The 11507-nt window shown below is 46.2% G+C and overlaps 1 protein-coding gene across 1 annotated transcript; it reads left to right on the top strand.

Moving 5' to 3' along the window:
• The first annotated feature begins 954 nt into the window (after positions 1-954).
• On the top strand, positions 955-3257 carry LOC129640198 (melanoma-associated antigen B18-like). The gene is made up of 3 exons (XM_055565419.1): positions 955-1040; positions 2157-2268; positions 2364-3257. The coding sequence occupies exons 1-3, from the start codon at positions 955-957 to the stop codon at positions 3255-3257; spliced, it is 1092 nt and encodes a 363-aa protein (XP_055421394.1).
• The last annotated feature ends 8250 nt before the right edge of the window (positions 3258-11507 follow it).

Raw genomic sequence — 11507 nt, 5'->3', positions numbered from 1 at the left:
CGGATTGGGTTTCCATGCCTTCCTCCTGGGGATCTTTCCAACTCTGGTATCGAACCCAGGTCTCCCACATTGCAGGTGGATTCTTCACCGCCTGAGTCAACAGGGAATGTTAGTGGATTACAACTGTGCCTTTTCAACAGTCACCTTAATAGACTATTGCACAGGGACCAAAAGAGAAAGACTAGTATTACAGTAATTATACAAAAGGACAGAAATTCATCTCAGAACTTAAGAGCAATGCCCCTGTAGTCAACTAAGAGCCCACAGTGAGAACTGTCAGGCTAAGGATCCCCTTCCTTCACTTACTCTTCTGGGATTGTGTGGGGCATGGTTGGGGACAGGGGTGGATTCATGCCAGAAAGGGAAGGATTTCCAGGCCTCGCTAGCAGTCAATATGAAGATCCTGAGTGACATGTGAGGGGTTCCACACCACAGAAGACAGTCTCCCATCCTTCACTCTCAGCTCGTCTTACCTGCTTCAGCCATTTCCAGGAAGCCTCAGGCAGAAGTGTCCAGATAAGCATCAGGCAGAAGTGTCCAGATGAGACTTACGTGCACGTCACACCAGGAGTCTGGGGATTTGATGTCTTCCATGTGAGGCTTTGTCCTCAGGTCAGCAGATGGGCCTTAGCCCAGCACCTACAGCGGTCAAGGGAAGACACAAAGACCAGAGAGCATCACTCAGCACAGAAGAAGGGGCCCCAGAGAGCCCTCGCTGTCAGTCTCCAGAGCTCCATGAAGGCTTTTAGGCTCAGACTCCTAAATACTCTCTGCCGGGGTTGCTGACAGAAGTGAGAGGCAAGGAGTGAGGCCAGTTGACTGAGCTCATCACAGTGACGTCCCAGGACTTCCTAAGAGTCAAGGAAAACTCCCATGCCGATGCTGCAGCAAACTCCCCTGGAACCCCACCCACCCAGGCCCCACCCCTGGTGTCCTCCTGGAGCCCAGATGCGCATGACAGGAAGTGACATCTTCCTAAACACGTTGGAGTGCGACACAATCTTTGAGAGTGCCGTTATCTTTGAGAGCTGCTGTGGATGGTGACAAGACAGAGTCCCAAGTTTCATCAGTTGTCAAAGTTGGAGGTGATGTGAGTTACTAGTGTGGGGACACATCTCCGCACCCCAACCCCTTTTCCGGCCAAAAAGAGGGGACTGCACAACCTCAGGACACCCTGCCCCTGCTCTCAGACCAGAGGATCCAGTCTAGTTCTTAGGCCCCAAGACCATTCGCTAGCCCCTAGTGGGTGTCAGGGAAGAATGCCTCAGTCAGGCTCTGCTGGACTCTTGCTCTGCTCAATAGAGTGAGAGCCACGAGCCCTGTGGAGTGAAGGTGGGACATTCGGGGGGACTGAGGGCCTCCACGCCCCAGAACGGTGGCTACACATAACACCCCACCCACTGTGACTCTAACGCGGACCATCCGGGCAGCACCCGGGCAGCTCTAAGGAATGAGGGGCTCCCTTACTGTGACTGAGGACACGGGACACAGTGAGGAGGGGACCACGGTCCGAGGAGCTGGCAGCCAGTCAGCAGAGGGGGGATGTCAGGGCTTGGGAGGAGTCAGGGTGACGACCATCCTTTCCATCACATGGACCACTCAGGACCCTCCCCTGTGCTCAGCATTTCCTCCTGGCCAAACAGAGGGAAGGGGGGCTGTGGCCTGAGTGGGGAAGTTAGAGTGTGATTGTAAAGGTGCAGCCGCCAGACAGCAGAAGGGCAGATCCCGGGACCCTTTGGTGGAGGGCTGAGCACTCCCTCCTCTCTTCCTCTGGGGTGACAAGAAAGGAGGCAGTGTCAACTTCAGAGCAGGAGAGGAAACAGGGTGTGTGCGGAGTGGTGGGGCTGGGGTTCGGATATGGGGGAGTCTTGTCCCAATTTTCATCCTGATTCTGAATGTGAACTGAGAGAACCTGCCTCCCCTGCCAGCCCTGACAGTCCCCCCTCTAACACCCAGGCAGGCCTGTCTGGCTGTGCCCCAGTGCTCACTCTCATATCCTCCTCAGGGGTCTTAGGGGATAGGCTCACCAGGAGAACGGGAGCCCTGTGGGTCCTAGAGCACTGGCCTGAAAGACCCCTCAGAGGCAGCCTTGGTTCAAGCCGGGGAGGACGCTCCCGGGTGAAGGTGCTCACGGAATCTTCTTGTCCTTACTCTAGGTGCCCTTGGTGCCGGCCTTCCTGCCTGCACACCAACCTGCAGTCCGAGACCTGTGTCGTCATGCCTCGGGGGCACAACAATAAGTACCATGCCCTTGTGAAACGCCACCAGGCCGGAGGTACACTCAGTGTCCCCAGGAGGCCCAGACCAGTGCTGCTGCAGCCGCAGAAGAGGAGGGCCCCTCCTCCCCCTCTTCTGGCCCTCAGGGTTCTCCCCCGAGCTCCCCTGCTGCTGGCGAAAGCCAGAAGCTTCAGGGAGCCTTGGCCACTAGCTCTCCTGATGCAGGGGCTTCCTGCGCAGGATCTGATGAAGGAGCCCAGGGCCCAGATCAAGAAAGTACAGGTGCCTCCCAGGCAGCCCTGGCCACTCAAAGCATTCGCAATGATCCTCTGACCAGGAAGGCCAGCATGCTGGTGGAGTTCCAGCTGGAGAAGTACGGCAAGAAGGAGCCCATCATGCAGAACACCCTGCGGACAGTCATCAACAGGAAGTACAGGCAGCACTTCCCTGAGATCCTCAGGAGAGCCTCTGAGCGCATGGAGCTGGTGTTTGGCCTGGAGCTGAAGGAAGTCGACCACAGCAGGAACATCTATGTCCTCATCAGCAAGCTCAGCCTTGGGGGTGACGAAGGTCCGAGTGATGAGAAGGGGCTGCCCAAGTACAGTCTCCTCATGGCGCTCCTGGGGTTCATCTTCATGAAGGGGAACCGGGCCACCGAGGAGGAGGTCTGGGAATTCCTCACTGTGTTGGGGATCTATGCTGGGAGGAAGCACCTGATCTTTGGGGAGCCCAGAAGGCTCATCACCAAAGAGCTGGTGCAGAAGAAGTACCTGAAGTACCTCCAGGTGCCCAATAGTCATCCTCCGCACTATGAGTTCCTGTGGGGCCCAAGAGCTTGTGCTGAGACCAGTAAGATGAAAGTGCTAGAGTTTCTGGCCAAGATCCATGATACGGTCCCTAGTTCCTTCCGAGACCTCTATGATGAGGCTCTGAGAGATCAGGTGGAGAGAGCAGGGCTGAGAGTTGCGATGCAGGATCCAGCTATGGCTGAGGCCAGTGCCCCTTCAAGGGCCAAGTCCTGCAGCTCCTCCCACATCTAAGGAGGGAGGCCAGGGCACTTTGTTCCCTTTGTGTTGGAACAGAGCAATCATGCTCCTAACTAGTGCAGAGTAGTAGGGGTGGAAGGAACAATACCTATGTGTTCCTACAGTTTTAAGTAGTAAGGGAGTTTACCTGCAGTTCATTTTAACAAAATATGTATCTTTTCCCCTTTCTCCATAGGAGAAATATCTAGTGAAAGATGATTTAAAGTAGATAGGTAAAGAGATGAGGGAGGTGTTAAGTATTTTGTAATGTTACTACTTTTGATAAGGTTCATTGTGCTTCAGAATACAAATGTATGGATCATATAAATCATAGTTCTTTGCTGTTTTAAAGTTTTGAAAGCCACAGTCTGGGTATTTGTAAAACACATTGGAAGTACTGAACAGATTGTTCACAATCCAAACAAGGTAACATGACTTTGGAACAGAATTTTCTTGAAGAGTAGTCAAGCTTCTAAAGAGTGAAAGGTAGTAGGGGTGAAGCAAACCAAGTTTAGATCTCATTACTGTTTTACATGACTAACTTCTACACAGTATTTATTTCCTTTTCTCCAAATGTTTTAACTTCTAAGTTTGTTATTGTTCAGAATATTAGTTTGGTGATGATATTGCTGTTACATTTATTGCTGTTTTAAGAGTTTTAAAGTTACAGTTTCGGTAGATGTAAAAGAGATTCACAAACCATCTTTATTGTCTCCATGATCTGGAAGTAGGTAACAGGGCACTGAAGAAGAGATTTTCATGGTAATGCAAAAGACGACCACAGAAAATACCGAGAAACAAAAAGAAGTGGAGGAAAAACGTCTTTAAGTTGTTGTTTGCCTTATTTCTTTTAAACTTTCTATTAGTAAAAATAAAAAATACTTTGACTTATTTAGCTAATTTAAGAATATTTGTTTCTTTTGTCCTAATTCACTGCATATTCTCTGCTATCTTCACAGATTAAAAATAAACTCAGATGGGTAGGTGGTATTCCAGGGGTTTATAATAATCATAACTTGCAGTTATTACAGACCAATACTTATTAAAAATATGCCACTGTTTTATATGTATTACATGCATTCCAGCATTCATGCGGGATAGGATTTACCCTAAGCCTATGCTACTGGAAGTTAAGGTAAGAAACCTGAGCTATGACTGAGGACCACTGACTCCAGAAGAGTGGAGCCCTATAATGTTCTGCTCCTCAGAAGACCCCAATAGCTTTGCACACATCTGGCACATCCTGTCTTCCAATCCAGAACTTCCAAGAAAGTAATGCCTTTGTTCTGAGGAACACAGCCTCGGATGAGTGGAGGGTGCAGTCTGAGTCCAGTCAGGAGTTAGGATGAGGTCCCTGAACGAAGGGCTAGAGGACTACTTAGCCCAGAACAGAGGAGACTTTGGAGACCCACCCCTGATGTCAGCCATACATGGTCCAGGACAAAGCTTTCTGGCTGAAGTGCCCCTTTCCACTGGGAGTGGTGTCAGGGTGGTGAGAGCCTTGGTCTACTGGGAGAAGCCTCACTCAGTACAGAATAGAAAACTAGTGACTCCAAATGAGGATATAGGGACTGCACCTAGAACACAGCCCTACCACTTGACACCTCCCACTGGCAAATTTGGGAATGCCCAGCATGATGCACCCCACACATTTAGACCATCTCAGGAGGTGAGGAACTTGTGCTCAGGGGGCAGCCTCAGGAGAAATTCCAGGTCAGGCCAAGAGTCAAGCAGAGGACCATGAGGACTAAGGGACCCACTCACATTATAAAAGTGGCGACACCACAGAATCCCTCCCCTAGGGTCAGCCAAGAGTGACCACAGGCAGGCATGCCCACGAGGGAGCCTTCACATCCTCTGAGGTGGTCTCAGGGAATTCAAGGCTGTAGCATGAGAAGACAGGCCTCCCTAGGCCATGGGAAATCAGTGCGAGGACCTGGAGAGAGCACCGAGGGGAACCCCAACCCAAAGGAGAAAGGGACACACAACCCCAGCACCGTTTCAGCTCTGGGAGCCCCAGGCAGAGGTAGTCAGATGTGTCACCCACTTGCTTCCAGCTTGGGGGACTCCGGTCGATATGGGGAAGAGGCCCAGACCCTGAGAGAGACAGTACTCTCGAGGTCACTGTCCCCAGGGCAAGGGAGGCCAGAGCATCCTGCCCTCTGCTGTTAGCTCTCAGAAGCCCCCCAAAACACCTGTGGGTAAACATGGCCTACTCAGACTTCTACACCTGGGGACTGAGGGTGCTATGGGCTTACGTATAGGGTTGGCTGACACGGCATAGGGGAAATTTCCCGGTGGTCTAGTCATTAGGGAGAGGACCAGAGGATGCAGGGGAACATGAAAACCATAACAATGGGGCAACCACAGTCTGTCCCTGCTGTCAGTTCTGGCAGACACTTGGATAGATGTCAGGCTGAGCGGAGACAACTGTCAATCCCCCTCAAGTTGACAGAAAAGTGAGGACAGTAATAGTGAAGACAGGGAGGATATATAGGTCTTCCCAGGAGCCAAGCGAGGAGCCTGAGTGAGAACTGGTGGAGCCAGCCATCAGTTCAGTTCAGTTACTCAGTTGTGCCTATCTCTTTGCAACCCCATGGACTGCAGCATGTCAGGCTTCCCTGTCCATCACCCACTCACTCCTGGACCTTTCCAAAATCACATCCATTTAGTCAGTAATGCCATCCAAACATCTCATTCTCTGTTGGCCCCATCTTGTCCTGCCTTCTATATTTCCCACCATCAGGGTCTTTTCCACTGAGTCAGTTCTTCGCATCAGGTGGCCAAAGTATTGGAGTTTCAGCTTCAGCTATTGAGGACTGATTTCCTTTAGGATTGACTGGTTTGATCTTGCAGTTCAAGGACTCACAAGAGTCTTCTTCAACACCACAGTTCAAAAGCATCAATTCTGCAGCTTTCATCTTACTTTATAGTCCAACTTATGACTACTGGAAAAACCATAGCTTTGAGTAGCCGGACCTTTGTTGGCAAGGAAATGTCTCTGCTTTCTTTTTTCTTTTTTTTTTTTAATTTAATTTTATTTTTAAACTTTACATAACTGTATTAGTTTTGCCAAATATGAAAATGAATCTGCCACAGGTATACATGTGTTCCCCATCCTGAACCCTCCTCCCTCCTCCCTCCCCATTCCATCCCTCTGGGTCGTCCCAGTGCACCAACATGCTGTCTAGGTTAGTCATAGCATTTCTTCCAGGGAACAAGAGTCTTTTAAAATTTGATGGCTGTAGTCACCATCTACAGTGATTTTGGAGCCCCCCCAAAAAAGTCTGTCACTGTTTCCATTATTTCCCCATCTATTTGCCATGAAGTGATCTGACCTGGTACCATCCATGATACTACTTTTTTTAATGTTGAGTTTTAAGCCAACTTTTTCACTCTCCTCTTTGACTTTTATCAAGAGGCTCTTTAGTTCTTCTTCATTTTCTTCCATAAGGCCTGTGTCATATGTGTGTCTGATGTTATTGATATTTCACCCAGCAATCTTGATTCCAACTAGTGCTTCATCCAGCCTACAATTTTGCATGATGTACGATGCAAAGAAGCTAAATAAGCCAGGGGACAAATAAGTACGGCTTTGACGTACTCCTTTCCCTATTTGGAACCAATCTGTTGTTCCATGTTCAGTTCTAACTGTTGCTTCTTAACCTGCATATGGTTTCTCAGGAGGCAGATAAGGTGGTCTGGTATTCCCATCTCTTTAAGAATTTTCCACAGTTCATTGTGATCCACACCGTCAAAGGCTTTGTCATAGTCAATAAAGTAGAAGCAGATGTTTTTCTCAAACTCACGTGCTTTTCCTATGATCCACTAAACTTAGGCAATTTGATCTCTGGTTCCTCTGTGTTTTCTCAATTCACCTTGAACATGTTGAAGTTCACGGTTCCCATACTGTTGAAGCCTGGCTTGGAAAATTTTGAGCATTAATTTACTAGCGTGTGAGATGAGTGCAATTGTGTGGTAGTTTGAGCACTCTTTGACATTGCCTCTCTTTGGGATAGGAATAAAAACTCGCCTTTTCCAGTCCTGTGGCCACGGCTGAGTTTTCCAAATTTGCTGATATCATATTGAGTGTGCACTTTCACAGCATCATCTTTTAGGATTTGAAATAGTTCAACTGGAATTCCATCACCTCCACTAGCTTTATCTATAGTGATGCTTCCTAAGGCCCACTTGATTTCGCATTCCAGGATGTTTGGCTCTAGGTGAGTGATCACATCATCATGATTATCTGGGTCATGAAGATCTTTTTTGTATAGTTCTTTTAAAGTTTTCTTGCCACCACTGCTTAACATCTTCTGCTTCTTTTAGGTCCATACCATTTCTTCCTTTATTGTGCCCATCTTTGCATGAAATATTCTCCTGGTATCTCTAATTTTCTTGAAGAGATCTCTAGTCTTTCCCATTCTGTTGTGTTCCTCTATTTCTTTGCACTGATCACGGAGGAAGGCTTTCTTATCTCTGCTTGCTATTCTTTGGAAATCTGCATTCAAATGGGTATATCTTTCCTTTTCTCCTTTGCCTTTCACTTCTCTTCTTTTCTCAGATATTTTAAAGGCATCCTCAGACAGCCATTTTGCCTTTTTGCATTTCTTTTTCTTGGGGATGATCTTGATCAATGCCTCCTGTACAATGTCATGAACCTCTGTCCATAGTAGTTCAGGCACTCTGTCTATCAGATATAATCCCTTGAAACTATTTGTCACTTTCACTGTATAATGATAATGGATTTGATTTAGGTCATAGCTGAATGGTCTAGTGGTTTTCCCTGCTTCCTTCAATTTAGGTCTGAATTTTGCAATAAGGAGTTCATGATCTGAGCCACAGTCAGCTCCTGGTCTTATTTTTGCTGACTGTATATAGCTTCTCCATCTTTGGCTACAAAGAATATAGTCAATCTGATTTCCTTATTGACCATCTGGTAATGTCCATGTGTACAGCCTTCTCTTGTGTTCTTGGAAGGTGTTTCCTCTGACTAGTGTATTCTCTTGGCAAAAGTCTGTTACCCTGTTACCCTGGTCCCTGTACCCTGCCTGTACCCTGCTTCAGTTTGGTAATCCAATGCCAAATTTGCTTGTAACACCAGGTATCTCTTGACTTCCTACTTTTGCATTCCAGTCCCCTGTGATGAAAAGGACATCTTTTTTGGGTGTTACTTCTAGAAGGTCTTGTAGGTCTTCATAGAACTGTTCAACATCTGCTTCTTGAGCATTAATGGTTGGGGCATGGACTTGGATTACTGTGATATTGAATGGTTTGCCTTGTAAACGAATGGAGATCATTCTGTAATTTTTGAGATTGGACCCAAGTACTGCATTTCGGACTCTTGTTGACTATGATGGCTACTCCATTTATTCTAAAAGATTCTTGCCCACAGTAGTAGGCATAATGGTCATCTGAATTAAATCCACCCATTCCAGATCATTTTAGTTCACTGATTCGAAAAATGTCAATGTTCACTCTTGCCATCTCCTGTTTGACCACTTCCAATTTACTATGAAACCAATTTACCCTACTTGAAAGAAAGTAGGGGAAAGCACTAGACCATTCAGGTATGACCTAAATCGAATCCCTTACAATTATACAGTGGAAGTGAGAAATAGATTTAAGGGATTAGATCCAATAGACAGGGGTGCCTCAAGAACTGTGGACAGAGGTTCATGACATTGTACAGGAGAGAGGGAGCAAGACCATCCCCAAGAAAAAGAAATGCAAAAAAGCAAAATGGCTGCCTGAGAAACTTAAGACAGTGTAAGCTAAGCTTACACTTAGCTGTGAAAAGAAGAGAAGTGAAAAGCAAAGCTTAGACAGTGTAAGCTTAGAAGCTAAGCTTACAGTTAGCTGTGAAAAGAAGAGAAGTGAAAAGCAAAGGAGAAAAGGAAACATAAACCCATTTGAATGCAGAGTTCCAAAGAATAGCAAGGAGAGATAAAAAATTGTTCCTCAGTGATCAATGCAAAGAAATAGCAGAAAACAACAGAATGAGAAAGACTAGAGATCCCTTCAAGAAAATTAGAGATACCAAGGAAACATTTCATGCAAAGATGGGCACAGTGAAGGACAGAAATGGTATGGACCTAACACAAGCAGAAGATACTAAGAAGAGGTGGCAAAAATACACAGAAGAATTATACCAAAAAAATCTAAATGACCCAGATAATCATGATGTTATGATCACTCACCTAGAGCCAAACATACTGGAATGCAAATCGGGCCTTAGGAAGCATCACTATGACCAAAGCTGCTGCTTCTTCTGCTAAGTCACTTCAGTTGTGTCCGACTCTTTGCGAACCCATAGATGGCAGCCAACCAGGCTCCCCCGTCCCTGGGATTCTCCAGGCAAGAACACTGGAGTGGGTTTCCATTTCCTTCTCCAATGCATGAAAGGGAAAAGTGAAAGTGAAGTTGCTCACTCGTGTCCGACTCTTAGCGACCCCATGGACTGCAGCCCACCAGGCTCCTCCGTCCATGGGATTTTCCAGGCAAGAGTACTGGAGTGGGGTGCCATTGCCTTCTCCGACACTGTGCTCAGATCAGATCAGATCAGATCAGTCCCTCAGTTGTGTCCGACTCTTTGCGACCCCATGAATCACAGCACACCAAGCCTCCTTGTCCGTCACCAACTCCCGGAGTTCACCCAGACTCACGTCCATCGAGTCAGTGATGCCATCCAGCCATCTCATCCTCTGTCGTCCCCTTCTCCTCCTGCCCCCAATCCCTCCCAGCGTCAGAGTCTTTTCCAATAAGTCAACTCTTTGCATGAGGTGGCCAAAGTACTGGAGTTTCAGCTTTAGCATCATTCCTTCCAAAGAAATCCCAGGGCTGATCTCCTTCAGAATGGACTGGTTGGATCTCCTTGCAGTTTAAGGGACTCTCAAGAGTCTTCTCCAACACCACAGTTCAAAGGCATCAATTCTTCAGCACTCAGCTTTCTTCACAGTCCAACTTTCACATCCATACATGAAAACAGGAAAAACCATAGACTTGACTAGACGAACCTTTGTTGGCAAAGTAATGTCTCTGCTTTTGAATATGTTTTCTACATTGGTCATTACTTTCCTTCCAAGGAGTAAGCGTCTTTTAATTTCATGGCTACAGTCACCATCTGTAGTGATTTTGGAACCCCCAAAAATAAAGTCTGACACTGTTTCCACTGTTTCCCCATCTATTTCCCATGAAGTGATGGGACTGGATGCCATGATCTTTGTTTTCTGAATGTTGAGCTTTAAGCCAACTTTTTCACTCTTCTCTTTCACTTTCATCAAGAGGCTTTTGAGTTCCTCTTCACTTTCTGCCATAAGGGTGGTGTCATCTGCATATCTGAGGTTATTGATATTTCTCCTGGCAATCTTGATTCCAGCTTGTGTTTCTTCCAGTCCAGCGTTTCTCATGATGTACTCTGCATATAAGTTAAATAAACAGGGTGACAATATACAGCCTTGACATACTCCTTTTCCTATTTGGAACCAGTCTGTTGTTCCATGTCCAGTTCTAACTGTTGCTTCCTGACCTGCATACAGATTTGCCAAGAGGCAGATCAGGTGGTCTGGTATTCCCATCTCTTTCAGAATTTTCCACAGTTGATTGTGATCCACACAGTCAAAGGCTTTGGCATAGTCAATAAAGCAGAAATAGATGTTTTTCTGGAACTCTCTTGCTTTTTCCATGATCCAGCGGATGTTGGCAATTTGATCTCTGGTTCCTCTGCCTTTTCTAAAACCAGCTTGAACATCAGGAAGTTCACAGCTCACATATTGCTGAAGCCTGGCTTGGAGAATTTTGAGCATTACTTTACTAGCGTGTGAGATGAGTGCAATACTGTGCTACTATAAGTACTCACACAGTACTGTGAGATACTGTGCTACTATAAGTGAAAAAAAAAAGTTGGATTACCTAAATTTACTTCAGAGAAAGAAGTATTCAGAACAAGAAAGTCAGGAACAAAGATTGGCATTACTTAATGATTAAGTGGTCAATTCTCAAAGAAATTACAGCAACCCATAATGTGTATGGACCAAAAAAAAAAAAAAAAACAAAAAACAAAAAACTACCCTAAAATACACAAGGTAAACATTGATGATGCAGAAATACTATTATACCAGGAGATGCAAACATATGTCCTTTAGGAATTGACAGACTTAATAGGCAGGAAATCAGTAAGGTGTAGCTGACCTGAAAAGCACCAATAATTAACCAGATCTAAATGACGTTTATACAATACTTAACAACAGCAGAAAACACACTGTT

The sequence above is a fragment of the Bubalus kerabau genome, chromosome X (genome assembly GCF_029407905.1).
Source record: "Bubalus kerabau isolate K-KA32 ecotype Philippines breed swamp buffalo chromosome X, PCC_UOA_SB_1v2, whole genome shotgun sequence".
NCBI lineage: Eukaryota > Metazoa > Chordata > Mammalia > Artiodactyla > Bovidae > Bubalus > Bubalus kerabau.
Note: the sequence above shows the minus strand (reverse complement) of the source record. Positions and strands in the feature narration are given on the sequence as shown.